Source organism: Morus notabilis, unplaced genomic scaffold, assembly GCF_000414095.1.
Source record: "Morus notabilis unplaced genomic scaffold, ASM41409v2 Scaffold133, whole genome shotgun sequence".
NCBI classification, from domain to species: Eukaryota; Viridiplantae; Streptophyta; class Magnoliopsida; order Rosales; family Moraceae; genus Morus; species Morus notabilis.
In genome coordinates, this window is record NW_010363211.1 from 416,117 (window position 1) to 434,826 (window position 18,710).

An 18,710-nucleotide genomic window follows, 5' to 3' on the forward strand; every position below is an offset into this window, starting at 1 on the left:
ATACACTTTTAAAGTATTTGTCTCCTTTTCCTATTTGTTAATCATAAGCTTAAGATATTTGAGACTTTCAATTGGTCCGTCACGTAGTTTCAAATCCAATTATCGGCCCAAATTTAGGCACAAATATGCATGTATGAAATATGAATGCACATAGAAATTACCTACTTTTCTTGGTCTATTTTTCCAGACATCTATTTTTCAAAGTAATAAGGATATAGTCAATATTCAACACCACATAATAAATGACACTTTAGCCTTCCTAAACCAACTCATTAAATAAATGCTTTGCCAAATGGATATTCTACAGGTCAAGTAAAAATTTGTGTAAAAAAAAAAAAGATCATATGTTATAGAAATTATTTTTGTCCACTATATATATATATATGTATGTCTTCATTATAATTATATCAGCTGTATAAAAGATAAGTTGTTATTCGTTCGAGCGCATATTTGATCTGTGTATTTAGGTCTTTTTTGGCTAAGGACCGATACGTTTTATGACTTGGGATGAAGACGAGCACACAATAATTAATTAAAATCAAGACGTGACAGAGAAAAAGAGACACCTTTAAATGATTCAATTTATATCTATCCCAATTTTTAATATTTCAATTTCGTATTTAACCAATCACATTATATCATGCAATTAATTTAATGAATTAAAACATAAAAACATATGGAAAAGTCAGTTAAAAATATTTAAAATTTTTTAAACGACATAATATACTGTGATTAATTAAATATCATTTTCGATACGAAAGTGTATACATTTAGCGCATTTAAGGAAAAAAACCAACTTATAAATGCCCCGTGGCATATTCCATTGAAAGCTTCACACAATCACATAAAACCAACTTTTCACCCTTCTTTAATGAAGGCTACAACTTACTTTTCGCATTATTCTTATATACCACACTTACAATATTTTTCCTCCTACCAGGACACATCTTGTAGTTCCCCTCTTTTTCCCTCCCTCTTATAATTTAATGTTGTTTTCGTATTATTTAATGTTGTTACATTTTCATCCGTCATTTTTAAACTATTCAACCCCTTCGTTACCATTTAATTCATTCAATCTCTCTCTCTCTCTCTCTCTCTCTCTCTAGCTTATCCATACCCTCCACTCGTACCTATAATTTATTATCAATAACATCACTCTAGCTCTCTTTCTCCAGATCTCCATTCTATAAGATCCACCATATATAGATGTAATTAGGACCAAACATCAGAAGAAAACCAAAACCCATGTTTGTCAAAGGGTGGCTAACTTAGCATATCACGTTTCTAGCTTCTACCAACCACACATATATACACACAACTATAAACAATTACCCGAAACCCTTGTTTTCTTCTTATCCTTATCAGGTAAACAAAAATTTTTCCCTACTTTTGTTCTTTCATCAGTACTATTTCAATTTTTCGTTTACATATACAATATATTGTTAACTCTATTTTACCTACTTTTACTCAATTACACTCTTTTAGAAATTAAACATGAGCCAGAGAAGGGATGATCATCAGACGAGCAGTTCAAAGCTGGACGTGAAGATGAACCTGTCTCCGACGCCGCCGCAGCCGCCACCGCCGGATTCTCCACAACCCGAGAGAGCGACGAGCAGCGCGTCATCTTCGTCTTCGGAGACGTCGTCGGAGATGTCGACCAACGGATCTTGCGTGTCGTCGGAGGCCGAGCAAGATCAGACCAGCCCGGATCAGAGCAGCAGTATTAGGGTTAGCCCGATGGTGCTGGTGGGGTGCCCTCGGTGCCTGATGTACGTCATGCTGTCCGACACGAATTCCAAGTGCCCCAAATGCAAGAGCACCGTTCTTCTGGATTTCCTTAACGAAGAGGCCGACAAGAAAACACGATAGAATCGCCGGTGCCGAAAGGACGATCAAGATATTTACTTAATTTTGTTTGGCACGTCGTGATAAATTGTGTAATATTTATCTTTGTATAAGGTTGATTATTGTTTACTTTTTGTAACGGTAATTTAATTCTTGTACGATGATGAATATATGATATATTACTGCGTGCCAGATGAAAAAAGAAGAAGAAGAAAGGGTTGGAGTGGCGGGGAAAGTGGGGTGAGTCTCTTTTTCAGTTTTTGATTTTTTTGTTTTCTTGCAGAAGTTGGTCGCATATAAATAGGTCATGTCTTTGCGTGCATGTTTCTTTCCTCGTAGAGCTAGGACCTTTTATTTTTTTAATCTTCTTTTGCAAAAAAAAAAAAAAAAAAAAAAAAAAAAATGAAATCTTGTGTTATCCTGGTTAATGGTAGTGTTGTTATTTCTTTCTAAAGAATTCCTTATTTTTTAGATTACTTGCGGCAGTTTAGATGGATAATTTATTTAGGAGCAACTCCTTATCACATGTTTAAATTTTTAATATCTCAATTGGTGTCCAATCAATTAAATTATATCTCTAAATTTCTCAATTTCTTCTAATTTTTTATAAGAGCGTAAATCCTTGTGCTCTTTGATTGGAGTACTGCTTTGCTTGGGAGTACTAAAATTTATGGTTTTTTTTTTTTTATCTGGGACTTTCTTTAGTTGTTCATGTAAAAATAGACTACCGGTAGTTTCTTACTTTTTAGCCGTTAAATCTGTATCTGAAATTATTTATTTTGCGTACTTTTTTATTATGATGTGATTTTAAATAGATCTAAAAGTAAAAAATGAGACTACAAATAGGGCAGACTACCGGAGGAAATTCCTTTTTATTTTTCCAATACGAAGTCAGCATTTTATCACTGGAAAAAGAAAATTAACTGTAATTAATCTAGTAATACTAAAACGAAAAGGTTAAGTTTTTTTTTTGAAGAAGAGAAAGCTGAATAACTGATAAATTACCGCATATGTTTAGATATTGCGAAAAATAATATCATCGTGCCTTGCTTTATCCACGAGTGTGTAATATACTAAATAAATCTTGTATTTAAAGTATTACAAAACTGATACAAGTTAGATCCATGCCCCATTTCCATTAATTATACTAATAAGCTTAAAAGATGTAGCATTACCTCAAAAAAAAAAAAAAAAAAAAAAGATCTGCATCAATTCCATTTACACATCGTGGTTGTGACCAGAGTGTCCAAGGTAGATTATTAAATATTGATATGTACAATTTGAATCCTCCAGTACTCTTCAGATAAAATAACATAAAATAAAATCCGAAACTCAAGTTATGCAGAACTATTATTCTTCTGTTTTATTATTTACCTTTGTATAAATAAAAAACTATTCCCAAAATTAATTAGTGTACTGTGGAGTCATAAGAAACTTTCTATATATAGAATTAATATTTACATGATTGCCATTGTCAAAGTAGGGTTGTGATGTAATTACGTGACATATCAAACATTGAGAACGATTGAAAGTGGCATAAAATGCATAGGTTTGGACAGTGAAGCACCGTCCGTGTGTTTATGGACAATAATACTGCAATGATTGTTAGGCGATCCGTCCTTTATAGCAAATCATATAAGCATAAGGCCAGTAATTGACAATATTGGTCCTCACAATTTTTTAGCATGTGACACTTGTTATTTTTTTGTTATTATTTTTACCAAACGATCCCGAACTTTGTTAACTACGCCATGCAAAATTTATCCCAAAAGCTTCCATTCGGGGGAATAGCCAATGAGGCTTCAACCTTGCCGCTGGGTCCTCCAACCGAGCTTGACAATGCGAAACCTCTTGGTCAGTATTGGGTTCACCCAATTTCTTTATATTACTTGAATTTCTTATAGGATTTTTCCCTTTTTTTTTCGACATGATTTTCAGATTCATTAGCGAAATCGTCAAAAAGGAATCATATCGAAAAATCAAAGATGCGACCAGAGTCTCTCAAGATCTCGAGGAGTTGGGGGTCGAAAGGTTAGAGAAAAAGTGCGCAACCGGGGAAACAGAAGAAGCTAACCCCTGGATTTCTACTTCTATTGATCTGTTAAATATTGAAGAGGCATATTTTTTTGACAAGTACTCCGCTAGAAGGAATGAAGCGGTCAGAAAGGAAGAAGGCCAAGCAGGAGAGGAGGAATGGTCAGAAAAGTTTATGGTCTTTTAGTACAATGTTTGAAATTTTCTTTTTTTTTTTCGATAAATAACGACATTTCGATTTAGTTTTCATACGCAGAAAGATTTATGTTTCTCAGAGATGATTGCTTTTGCTTCTGCAAAAGTCTTTAAGGCTTGAATTTGCTTTCCTTTTGTTTCTCTATATGAAGATTTTTTTTTTTTTTTTTTGCTCAAACTATATGTAGAAAGTTGTTAGGTGGTATGGTATTGTTTTTTTTTTTTTTTTTTTTTTATAGATTTATTTATTTTTAAGTTCTAGTTTTGTTAAATTATAGGTTTTGTTAGTAAAATAACTTTCTTTATCGGATATCTATGTTATATGTGATCTATTCCATTGAGAACTCAGCGAATTTTGACGGAAAGCTTTTAATTGGCAAGGTTTATAAAGTCCGGAAGTAATTCGTTTCGCAAATATTAAAAAGAACTAGGATCAAGTTGTCACCTATTTAAGAATTCAAAGACCAATTTGTTAATTACTTTATATAATTAGGTGATCAAGCCGTCCTCTTTCGTTTCAATTCTATAACGTTTGATGTTTTTCTCTCATACTAGAAAAGGCAAATGGGAGATTCAAGACGAGGTGCCCTCCCCATAAGGTCCCATAAAAGGGGTCATTAATCTAACCATGACAAAGAGAATTTGGTATAAAAGAACTGCTACTTTTACCTCACTAGTAGCACCTCACTGATATAAACAGATGTTCTAGCTATTAAATTAATTTTTTTTTTAATCTATTTGATCTATGAGTGAGCATTTTTATGTTCTTATTGTAAATTTTTAATGTGAACACTTAGAGACCGTTAAAAAACTAATTCAATAATTAAAACAATAATTACTACTGATAAGATAGAATAACAATTACTACTGTAAGAGTTATCCAATTAAACAAGCTCGTCTATTTCTTCCTATAAAAGGAGAATGGGTTTTTTGGATTGCTCCAATGAAACGTTTCGTTGGAGTTTTTTTTTTTCTTGCTTTTGTCTACTTTTCCTTTTTTTTTTTTTGGGTTTTTATTTTCCTCTTTTGGTCCTTTTTTTTGTTGGTGCTATTTTCAACTTTTAAGGACAAAGCGACAACTTCTATTTTTTGATAGTTAATTTTGAGATTAATGTTTAGTTGGAGGATTCAAACCATAATTTGAATCATGGTTCATGGTTCGTTACAGTATTTTCTCTCATAAAAAATACACGTAAATCAAAAATAGTTCTAATCACATGATTATAATCCATAAACTAAACGTGTAACGCAGAGCGCACTTTTTATTTCACTCTTGCCCTATTATACATTTTTGTAATCGTTTCTCCAAATGTAATCACCCTCATAAATAATATACTTTTCTCTCTAATTTGTAATTTCTTCTCATACATATTCATGTCTAAATCTTTTTTAATCCTAACGAAACTTAATTCGTCACTGTTTTTTTCTCTTTCCCCTTTTTTCCATATTCTTTTTATTTTTCCCTGTCTCTAAATAAGACTCTCAAGAACTATATTTTTCTCTCTAATCTCACAATTAAATAATTTTCTCTCGCACATATCTATGTCTAATTTTTTTTTTTTTTTTCCTAAAACCATCTTTCCCCACTAATGAAATGTTTCATCTGTTTTTTTCTTTATTCCTTATTTTGACTTTCCTTCGTTTTTCCCTCTTTTTCTTCCTTTATTTACATGAAAATGATGTCTTTACAACAAATCTATATGATTTATGGATCATATATAATAATGTTATTGAGTTTTTCTATTGGGCTTGCGTGCATGCGTTTGTGGTTTCGACTAGTAATAAATAAAGCTGGAATCTTTTTGAAAAAAAAAAAGAATATAAAATAAGAAAAAGTAAAGAAAAGAAGAGGAGGTGAATTAAAGCAGTCTGAGACGGTACGAGCCCACCATATAAATAAATGGCCTATGTACTGTCAATTTGTCTCATCAATTAAGAGGCGTGTACTTGTAACCTTGATTCGAGTTTAGAATTTGAGTTAATTATATGTGAGAATTTTTTATTGTAGTAAAAAAATTAAATGTGATTGTTTATGAGAGCTTTTTACTATAGCAAAACTTAAATTTTAAATTCGAATCAGTAAAACGAACGAGACTATAATCTCGGAAGAAAAAAATTTGTACACATGTAAGTAAATTATCTCAATGAGACAATTAGGGAAAAAAAGTATTTTTTTTTACAGAAATTTTTAATGAAATAATATTTTAGATCACTCAATAAATTTTTAAGTAGAGACATATTTAAGAAAAAGATATTTTAAAATGAAAATAAAAACACGTTTTAATAAGAAACATTTTATATTAAACTTTTTTTAAAATATGAAAATAAAACAAACGAGAAAATTTGCGTTAACCTCCAAAAGTTGAAGTAAAAAAGGTATTGAGTTTTGGTCAAAACACTTAAACAATAAATAAAAGGTTTCGAAAAAAAATATTTGGATACATTTGGGAAAAATATTTTGAATGGGCAATTAGTACTTTTTATTAGGGTCATACTTCAAGAAGATTAAATATTTTATAAGACTCTGTAAAAAATAAGTAAATAGAGACATAGTTGAGAAAAACTATCTTAAAATATGAATTAAAAATAAAAATATTTTGAAGAGAAACATTTCGAAATAAAAGTTCTTTTTCAAAAAAAAAAAAAAAGGGAATTAAAGCAAATATGTTAAAGTATTTAAAAAATACTTAAAAATGCAAACCTCATTTTCCTTGCTTGTTTTAAGTTATAAACATATCCCTTGTCCTTTTTACCTGTTACCTTGTTAAGGTGATGAAGATCACGTCGATTCATTATTAAAGTTCATGACTCCTTTAGGTTAAAAAAGTATAAAAAAAGTTGTGATATATGGACGTTCCCAAATCCCATCTCATTTTAGCTCAAAGAAAAAAATGTATCATTTGCACATATATAACTACACTAGAAGTGTACGTGTTTCAATAATAATTGTTAATATTTGTGTCCCATCTTCAAAGGCAGCCGAAATAGTCAAATTTTTAAAAAGAAAAACCAATATCGAAAATAAAAGAAGAACACTTCATGAAATGAACTAACTCTATCTTTTAGGCAGTACTGAAATTTCTATACTCGAGTGAATTGTTTTTTTTTTTTTTCTATTTTTTTGACTAAATTATAGTAAAAAGCTTTTTTATAAAACTAATTTAAGTGGATAGTAAAGTTCAAATTTATTTGAATTAAATATTAGTTTATCGTAAATGTTTCTTTTTTTATGATTAGTAAAAAAATAATTTATATAATAAAAAAATATTTATTTACGTGGAAATTTTTTTTTACCAATTATAAAAAGAAAATTTACATAAAATTTTTTTACTAGTTATGAATGAAATATTTACACAATAAACTGCTATTTACTTTAAATAATTTTAAATTTTGTTATTTACTTAATTTAGTTTTCATAAATCTACTATTTACTACATTATCTCTATATCCATAAGCTAAATAATGTAAAGAAATTAAGATGGTAATAAAATCATTCAAATTTCTAATGTTTTCCCAAGTGATTCGAACATAGGAGAGCATAAGAAGGTGTCGATTGATTTTCATCTTTTCATCTCATGCACAATTCTTTGAGAGCATCGTATAGATGTCAGATTTTTCTTTCGTACACATATCAGACCTCTTAATCTAAATTTTCTTAGTATTTTTCTTTTTTATTTTCATATTTAGATTCAAGCATATGATTCCTAATATGAAACTTCCTAACAATTTTTGTTTGTCTTAACATTAACTGAATATATATTTTGTAAGCCCCAGTGCTCTTACAATCAGTCAGTGGACTACAATACCTGATGGAAAGCTGAATTAAAAAAAAAAAAAATGTTGTGGTGGAAGACACAAGTGTAATTTACCTAAATAATCACAGAGCTGAAAATCTATTCCTGAAAATTTGACAGGCGTTATAAATATACATATATATATATATATTAATTTATATACATGTACATTACTTTTATGTTTAAATTGATCTTATCAGACATTTATGCCGCAAACAGAAAAAAAAAAAAAAAAGGAAAAAAAGAAGAAGGCCACAACTGTTTCTAAGTACATCTCCTAAAAGCTAGTTCTACCGTACATAATCTTCTAGTTAAATATTCCTAGTTGTAGTCATCCAGTCACCATTATGTTTCATCTTCACACTTTATTCTAAAGAAACCATATATAAGAAATCAAGATGGTGAAGTTAAGTATAATAAATTATAGTTTAAAAGTCATACAAAAATCATTCAATCAAAGAGAGTATCAACACGTGCATATATAAACATATGTATATATATATATATATATATAATATACATATAGTGTGGTAATTGTAATATATAAATTATAGTTTAAAAGTCACAAAAAATAGAGCTTAAATAATTACATACATGTGCATATACACAAACATATTATATGCATATGTGTTGTGTCTGTGTGTGTGTGTATATGTATGTATGTATAATACTCTTGTACATAGAGGGAACCCGTGGAAAGTTCAACGGGCTGTGTTGGTATAATATTTAATCAAACCAAAGAATTTGGTTAAGAAAAAATTACATAATTTACATTTAAAAGTGTATGAGACTAGATTTTAATCTATCATTCTAGATTAATACTCTTTTACTAGCGTAGTTATTTAACTAAAAATGCTATTAATCAAGAGTAAGATATAAAAATCTAGACTCATACATTCTTAAAAGTATTTGTCTTTTTTTCCTATTTGTTAATCATAAGCTTAAGATATTTAAGACTTTCGATTGTTACGTAAGTTTCAAATCTGATTATTAGTCAAAATTTAGGCACAAATACGTATGTATGAAATATGAATGCACATAGAAATTACCTAATTTTCTTGGTCTATTTTTCCACACATCTATTTTTCAAAGTAATAACGATATAGTCAATATTCAACACCACATAATAAATGACACTTTAGCCTTCCTAAACCTACTCATTAAATAAATGCTTTGCCAAATGGATATTCTACAGGTCAAGAGAAAATTTGTGTTAAAAAAAAAGATCATACGTAATAGAAATTATTTTTATCCACTATATATATGTATGTCTTCATTATAATTATATCAGTTGTATAAAAGCTAAGTTGTTATTTATTCGTTCGAGCGCATATTTGATCTGTGTATTGAGGTCTTTCTTAGCTAAGGACCGATGCGTGTTATGACTTGGAATGAAGACGAGCACAAAGTAATTAATTAAAATCAAGACGTGACAGAGAAAAAGAGATACCTTTAAATGATTCAAATTAGTATTTAACCAATCACATTATGTCATGCAATTAATTTAATAAATTAAAACATAAAAACATATGGAAAAGTCAGTTAAAAAAATTTAAAATTGTTTAAACGACATAACATAATGTGAATAATTAAATATATCATTTCCGATACGAAAGAGTATACATTTAGCGCATTTAAAGGAAAAAAAAAATTGAATTTTCTAACTCCAATTAAAAGAGTTAAAACTACCACATTTGAATTCGCGATATAAACAGACTCTAAAATTGAACAAGTAATTCGATTCCCCATTATTCTTATAAATGCCCCTTGTCATATTCCATTGAAAACTTCACACCATCAAATAAAACCAACTTTTCACCCGCCTTTAATGAAGGCTACATATATATCACAATATATTTTTCCTCCTACCAGATAACATCTTGTAGCTCCCTCTTTTTTCCTCCCTCTCATAATTTAATGTTGTTATCGTACTATTTAATGTTGTTACATTTTCATCCATAATTTTAAAACTATTCAACCCCTTCGTTACCATTTAATTCATTCAATCTCTCTCTCTCTCTCTCTAGCTTCTCCATCTCCTCCACTCGTACCTATAATTTATTATCAAGAACATCTCTCTAGCTCTTTCACCAGATCTCCCTTCTATAAGATCCACCATATATAGATGTAATTAGGATCAAACATCAGAAGAAAACCAAAACCCATGTTTGTCAAAGGGTGGCTAACCTAGCATATCACGTTTCTAGCTTCTAAACAATTACCCGAAACCCTTCTTTTCTTCTTATCCTTATCAGGTAAACAAAATTTTTTTCCTACTTTTGTTCTTTCATCAGTACTACTTCAAATTTTCGTTTACATATACAATATATTTAACTGTATTTTACCTATTTTTATTCAATTGTACTCTTCTAGAAATTAAACATGAGCCAGAGAAGGGATGATCATCAGACGAGCAGTCCAAACCTGTCTGCGACGCCGCCGCAGTCGCCACCGCCGCCGGATTCTCCAGCACCCGAGAGCGTGACGAGCAGCGAATCATCTTCGTCTTCGGAGACGTCGTCGGAGATGTCGATCAACGGATCTTGCGTGTCGTCGGAGGCCGAGCAAGATCAGACCAGCCCGGATCAGAGCAGCAGTATTAGGGTTAGCCCGATGGTGCTGGTGGGGTGCCCTCGGTCCCTTATGTACGTCATGCTGTCCGACACGAATTCCAAGTGCCCCAAATGAAAGAGCACCGTTCTTCTGGATTTCCTTAACGAAGAGGCCGACAAGAAAACACGATAGAATCGCCGGTGCCGAAAGGACGATCAAGACATATACTTAATTTTGTTTGGCACGTCGTGATAAATTGTATAATATTTATCTTTGTATAAGGTTGATTATTGTTTACTTTTTGTAACGATAATTTAATTCTTGTATGATGATAAAATATATGATTTATTACTGCGTGCCAGATTGAAAAAAAAAAAAAAAAAAAAGAAGGTGGGAATGGCTGGGAAAGTGGGGTGAGTCCTTTTTTCAGTTTTTGATTTTTTTTTTCTTGCAGAAGTTGGTTGCATATAAATAGGTCATGTCTTTGTCGTGCATGTTTCTTTCCTTGTAGAGCTTGGACCATTTATTTTATTTTTCCTTTTCTTTTTTTTTTTTTATCTTCTTTTGCAAAAAAAAAAAAAAAAAAAATGAAATCTTGTGTTATCCTGGTTAAAGGTAGTGTTGTTATTTCTTTCTAAAGAATTCCTTATTTTTTAGATTACTTGCGGCAGTTTAGATGGATTATTTATTTACGAGCAACTCCTTATCACATGTTTAAATTTTTAATATCTCAATTAATGTCCAATCAATCAAACTATATCTTTAAATTTCACAATTTCTTATAATTTTTAGAATAGCGTAAATCCTTGTGCTCTTTGATTGGAGTACTGCTTTGCTTGGGAGTACTAAAATTTATGGTTTTTTTTTATTTGGGACCTTTTCTGGTTGTCCATATAAAAATAAACTATCAGTAATTTTTTATTTTTTAGCCGTCAGATCTATATCTAAATTTGTCTATTTTACGTATTTCTTCAATCTGATGTGATTTTAAATAGATCTAACAGTCAAAATGAGACTACAGGTAGAGCGGACTACCGGAGGAAGTCCCTTTTTATTTTTCCAAAACGGACTACGAAGTCAGCATTTTATCACTGGAAAAAGAAAATGAACAGTAATTAATCTAGTAATACTAAAACGAAAAAGTTAAGTTTTTTTAATGAAGAGAAAGCTGAATAATTGATAAATTACCGCATATGTTTAGTAGATATTAATATTGAGAAAAATAATATCATCGTGCCTTGCCTTATCCACGAGTGTGTAGTATACTAAATAAATCTTGTATTTAAAGTATTACAAAACTGATACAAGTTAGATCCATGCCCCATTTCCATTAATTATACTAATAAGCTTAAAAGATGTAGCATTACCTCAAAAAAAAAAAAAAAAAAAAAGATCTGCATCAATTCCATTTACACATCGTGGTTGTGACCAGAGTGTCCAAGGTAGATTATTAAATATTGATATGTACAATTTGAATCCTCCAGTACTCTTCAGATAAAATAACATAAAATAAAATCCGAAACTCAAGTTATGCAGAACTATTATTCTTCTGTTTTATTATTTACCTTTGTATAAATAAAAAACTATTCCCAAAATTAATTAGTGTACTGTGGAGTCATAAGAAACTTTCTATATATAGAATTAATATTTACATGATTGCCATTGTCAAAGTAGGGTTGTGATGTAATTACGTGACATATCAAACATTTAGAACGATTGAAAGTGGCATAAAATGCATAAGTTTGGACAGTGAAGCACCGTCCGTGTGTTTATGGACAATAATACTGCAATGATTGTTAGGCGATCCGTCCTTTATAGCAAATCATATAAGCATAAGGCCAGTAATTGACAATATTGGTCCTCACAATTTTTTAGCATGTGACACTTTAATTCTCTCTCCGTTATTTTTTTGCTTATTTTTACCAAATGATCCCGAACTTTGTTAACTATGCCAGATTTTCTTTCGTACACATATCAGACCTCTTAAGCTAAATTTTCTTAGTATTTTTCTTTTTTATTTTCATATTTAGGGGACGTTTGTTTTCTATATCCGTCTCTGATTCTGAATCATGATTCATAGTTCGCTACAATATTTTTTCTCACAAAAAATACGCGTAAAACGAGAATGGTTACGAATCATGATTCTGAATACATAAACCAAACGCCTTCTTAGATTCAAGCATATGATTCCTAATATGAAACTTCCTAACAATTTTGTTTGTCCGAACATTAACAGAATATATGTGTGTATATATATATATATATATTTTAAAAAGGGATTCAAGTGGATCTAATGAAATTGTTTGCAGGTATAGTGTATTGAAGATGGTTTATTGTGGTCACATGAATAGCCTAATAGTAATTCTATACATAATTATACTAATACTATAAGGTGACAAGTTTGAATCTTCCATCTCTAAGTTCCAAAAAAAAAAAAAAAGTTTACTCGGGAATCTTACTTATTGTGTGTCATACATAGCGCTTCTCATGACCGGTTGAAAGTTGTGGGTTATAAATTGAAATTACAAACCAAAACATTTTGGGTCAGTTTGAAAGATATACTCAAACTACGATTTTTAAGTCTGACGTTTGAAATTCAAATTTTCTGTGAGAGAAAAATAATGTAGTAGAATCAATAATTTAGGTCTGAGTATATGAAACAAACAAGCCCAAAAATCAAAAAATAATAGAGAGTTTCTCTTCGGGATAAGGAGGGAAATATCATATTTAGTAGGATATTTAGTAAATTATAGAATATTTTTTAAAATAGTAGATTATAGGATAATTTGATATTTTAAGTTTTAAATATTATTAAAAATCTAAAAATACCCTTAAGACTCCTTTCTAACTCTCTCTTCTTCTCCCTATAGTCAAGTCCACAATGGCAAACTCCGACGACTGGCACTAGCTCCGACGAACATTTTTCGGCGGCTGTATCCGACGACTAGTAAATACCGTATTTACTATATTAATTTGAAAAATCTGAGGATCAACTCTGGCGACTGGTAAATACCGTATTTACTGGTAAATACTATATTTACTGGTAAATATCGTATTTACCATACTTATCTGAAAATTTGATGACCGGTTTCGGCCACTGGTAAATACCGTATTTACTAGTAAATCACATATTTATTAGTAAATGCTGTATATATCATATTTATCTAAAAATTCAACGAGCGACTGGTAAATACCTTATTACCAATAAATCTCATATTTACTGATAAATATAGTATTTACTAGATCGGGAATTGGATTCAGTGAATTATTTATTGATAAATATAGTATTTACCATATTTAGAATTAGATTCAGTGAAGTCTTTATTGGTAAGTACAGTAATTACCAAATCCATTCAAAATCACAATCTCATATATTACAAAATTAGAAATCTCATGACCAGAAAAATCACAATATCAACCAAGAATGAAATCGCCAGAGAATAAACCTGCACAAAGAACTGACAACCACTTTGGATCTACTCGTCCACAATCTCAAATCCATGGCCAACAAGGAAATCTCTGAGAAAGAACTCGAGTCATCTTTCTCTCTCTGACATCACTGGATATTTTCTCCATGGCTTGTGACTTCATTGTGCACGTCTCGCCGTCGATGGATCTTGGCCAAAAATTGGAAAAAAGGGACTACCTCCGCCTGCAATGATGGATACTACCAATAGTCTCACGTTGCACCTAAAACCGCCTCCGTCCATCCTCCATCGCAATAATTATGCGATAGTTCATGATATCCAACCCAGGCTCGAATCGCACGGTCCCGGAGCAATCTCCGACAAGGACAATCAACGGTGAGATCCTTCAGGACTGGCAACGCAACCTTACAGATCTGGAAAAATCCGGTTGCGATTCTCCAAAAACTCGCAGCTTCGTTGATTTGTCGCTCCGGTCTTCGCAGCTTCGAATCTGGTTTGCAACAAATCTACTACTCTTGACGATAATTGACAACATCTCGAAGTGAACCAAAATTGCAAAGGCGAGCTCCGATTGGTGTTATTTACGACGGCGATGAGAAAACTGAGAGAGACGGTGAGAGAAAAGGATGAGGGAGAGAAGAATTAAGAAAGAAAGCTGGTAGAGAGAGAGAGATCTAGAGGTACATGATTCATAAGAGAGAGAAAGGGGACTGAGTTTTACTCAGAGGAGAAAAAAAGTGAAAACCTAAAAATGAAAGGGTAAATTTGGAAAAGAGCATTTATTTTTGGAATTAAAAATTAAAACATGATATTATTTACCAACTTTTAAAAAATATACTATATACTTCAAACGCTCTTATGGAATATACTATTTGGTCTATTTTCCCTTTCTCTCTAATAGGTTCTGGAAAATGAACTATCAAAAAGTTCATATTTTCACCAATTAGATCTATATTAAAAACAATTTGTTCTTTAATCTAATGACATTTTGACTAGATTCAATAGTTAGAAATAAAGAGCCCCAAAATAATAATGAATAAGGAGCTTTTATGGTAGGACAAACATTTTTACTTTATAGGTGGGGATTCTTATTTTTATACGTTTTCGATTATTTTTTAACAGTCAATTTTGTGCATTTTCATAAAATTACCCCTACTCCAAACCAAATCATAATCTTAAAACACAAAATTACCCCTACTCCAGACCATATCATGAAAATACATATTCTAGCATACGATTTACTAAATAATAACGAAAACAAAACCAAACTACCTAACACATTTTTTCGTTTTTCTCTATTTGTTTAGAAAGATTGATCTCTTGATTTTTTTTAAAGAAAAAATAATCACTCTCTTCACAAGGTAAAAGCCACTACGATGTGACTTATCGTATTTTTATTTTACCTTAGAACCTTTTTTGATACGTCAATATATTAATAGGTCAAGTTTTTTATCCATTAAATTTACATAAAATCATGTAAAAATTAAAAAATATTCAAATCTTACGGTTAAAAAAAGTAAACCTACTAATACGTTTGACATACTAAAAAATCTCGCTTCTTACTTTTAAGTCCGCCGTTACCTCCACCCTTCCTATGTTTTGTCTGAAATATTCTTGGTCCTCCGTTGACCACTCTATTATTGAACTAATGATAATTGAAGTTGCAATCTTGTTGACTCCAAATTGGGAAATGTTATATAACATCCCCATCCTTTTTATTGGACATTGATCTGGTCACACGTTTTCTACTACTTTCATCGAGTAATTTGGAAGGAAAATTCTTAGCAGCCAAAGGGGATATCTCCTTGTTAGACAACAGGAGTGGGTCCCACTAAGAATGTTGGGCATGAAAAATAGAGACAAGTTTCTCATATTTATTGAGGATTTTGTTTTCTTTTGAGGACTAGTTAGATTTGTGTGCTTCACACTTGTAAGCTGTTAATGGAGGTTAGATAATATTGCATATCTTTAAGTATTATAATCTCGTTTGGTTAGTAATTTTTGAGTATGACTTTTGTTAACACAATAAAAAATGAATAATGACTGATTTTTTGTGTTCATTGACATTTTTTTTTCGATAGGGAAGATTCAAACTCTCGACCTCATTAATTAAATTAGTGTAAAATTTATCGCTTAACTATATTTCCACTCATAATATAAGAAATATTAAGAACATTTATTTTTTAAGAAATGTTAACGTAATATTTTTTGTTCCTCAATGTAATCTCATATGTATGGTAGTGTAAAATTCATTTTGTTTAAGTACGACACTCAATAAAATATAATATTTCACTATGTTACATTACACTTATTTTAGTGTTATTATGTTACACTAAAAAATTACAAGGACGTACGAAAATGTTACGCTTGCATTATGGTACGCAATAAGAGTTAAGAGAATATTGTTCATTTCGCCGATTCGAGTTTAGAATTTGAGTTTTACTACAGTAAAAATGTCTCAGAAATAATCACATATAACTTTTTTGCTACAGTAAAAAACTCTCACATAAAGTCATATCTCAACTCAAATTAAAAACTCGAATCAACGAACTGAACGGACCCTAAATTTATTATATAAGATATTGTCTACTAGTTGATGGTCTATTTATATATAACTATAAACATTAACTTGAAGCCAGAAGGAACAAGTATAAATATGTGACGTACAAGCTAATCCTTCGCAAGTCACAACATTTACATAACAGTAAAATAAAATAAAATCTCTAATTAACGCCTTTGATAATTATCATCTTATATAATTCTTTATTTTCTAATTTGGCCAATTATAAAATAACCGGTCAACTAGTACCTTATTATTCCTATTTGCTATTTTGCTAAAGAACTATTACCTTATTGACCTAGTCAACATTTAAAAAAACATATTAAGGCCCAACTATTTCCTTATTTTATTTTAAAGGGAATAAAGGGTCCAATTATTCCTCAAGAGAGAGAATACAAGGAAACTTATCAAATGTCGGCTGTTACATACGTGTGCTTTTCCGTCAGAAAAATAGAGAATTTATCTTTAAGATTATATTAGTTTGAATATTTATTTTTTATTTTTAATAAATACTCTTTTATTAGTGTAATTATTTAATTAAAAAGTTATAAATTAAAAATAAAATATAAAAATCATGACTCATACACTTTTAAAAAATATATGTCAAGATTACCCTTACGTTCTTTATCCATAAACGCTTAAAACCTTTGGCCGTGTTTGGAATTGATTCCGCTTTTATTTTTCACATTTTCGAGAAAAAAAAATAAAAACGTTTTCAAAACAGCATTTGGCGCAATAAAAATGAAAAAGGGAAATGAAAACGATTTTTTAGTTTAGTGTAAAATGAGAGAGAAATGAAAAATAGTCGTTTTTCATTTTTTATTTTTGTTTTCTCCTCTCTCGAGTACAGAGAGAGAAAGAGATACATTAATGATTTTTTTTACACTGAAAATAATCTCTTGATAAAACTACCAAATGCATTTTGAAAAATGATTTCTGTCTAAGATTGAAAACGTTTTCATTTTTATTTTTATATAATAAATAAAATCATTTTGAAACGAGTTCTAAATACGCCCTTTAAATCATTGAAATTTGAAAATAGTTCCAAAATAGAAGGCTCTTCCGTCTCCAACCCCACCAACTTGCGCTGGAAAACGTGAAAAAAATGCAACAAATAGCCCACTAACCAAAGTATTATATATGCCACGGAGGATTATAGTGTAGTGGTAAGAACGCTTTTATTAGATCTTTTTTATCTATTCTCTTAGAATTTGATACTCCGCACCCGCGCGTTGCTGCCCTGCTCTTTGTGGGAAATTAAGTGGGCCTCCGTGGGCCTCACATGATGCAATTGAGTGAAAACTGGTTGGATTATCGGCGAGAGACTAGTTCAGGTCATTTCCACATATTCAGTGGTCCCTGAGACTTTAGCCGAAAGGACTAGAAGACATAAAGTGCACTACCAGACACCATATCCTTTTTTAGAAGCAAAAAAAAAAAAAAACCAAACTTTTATATATATCTTACTCCATTTCGTTTTTAGTAATATTATATTTTCTAAAATAGAAAATTCCCATTCTGAAAATGTTCTCCATTCTCAAAAATAAATAAGAGATTATTTGTTTTATATACTCAAACTCATATTATTAATTTTATTATAGTATTTTTTATAAAAAATTAAATTTTAAACGTCATAATTAAGAATCATTATTTAAATATACATTCTAAATAGACCCTAAAAACGCTAACTCAAAACCTAACTTTTATATATCAATTAATATGATATGTAAGTTATTATATTTTTTATTAATAAATATAATCTTTTATTAATTAACGTGATAATATTTTAAACAATTACTTATATAAAAATAACAATTCATATATTGCATTGATTGATATACAAAAATTAATATTTGATTCGGTGACGTTAGCATTATTCAATAAGGGGATATTTAGTTAGAGAATTTAAACCATAATTTAAATTATGATTCATGATTCGTTATAATATTTTTTCTTATAAAAATATACATAAATTAAAAATAATTTTAATCACGTAATTTAAATATACGAAGTAAACGCGTCTAAAATAATCGGTGAGAGAGAGTAATTACCATTTCTTTAATTAAATAGAGGAGCCAAGTCTGATTCGTTACTTTGTTCAGTCAAAAGCGAACGCGTTTGACTTTTCCAGTTCAGACCCCACACATCTCTGTCTCTCTCCACTTACATTGAATTTTGCTCCTTTTCTCTCTATCCTACTTTCCCTTTCTCTCTCTGCTCTACTTTCCCGTTCTTTTTCTCTCCTTCCAAGCAACATCCCAAACGCCTTCACTCTTCTCCCGTTTATATATACTCCTA

The 18,710-nt window shown here is 30.4% G+C and overlaps 1 protein-coding gene across 1 annotated transcript; it reads left to right on the forward strand.

The window, feature by feature from the left end:
* The first annotated feature begins 1,243 nt into the window (after positions 1-1,243).
* LOC21399368 (bromodomain testis-specific protein) lies at positions 1,244-2,007 on the forward strand. Its single transcript, XM_010103724.2, has 2 exons — positions 1,244-1,365; positions 1,486-2,007. The coding sequence occupies exon 2, from the start codon at positions 1,495-1,497 to the stop codon at positions 1,870-1,872; it is 378 nt and encodes a 125-aa protein (XP_010102026.1). The 5' UTR covers positions 1,244-1,365; positions 1,486-1,494; the 3' UTR covers positions 1,873-2,007.
* The last annotated feature ends 16,703 nt before the right edge of the window (positions 2,008-18,710 follow it).

Coding starts and splice junctions, on each gene's coding strand:
- LOC21399368 (XM_010103724.2), top strand. CDS start 1,495: ATGAGCCAGAGAAGGGATGATCATCAGACGAGCAGTTCAAAGCTGGAC.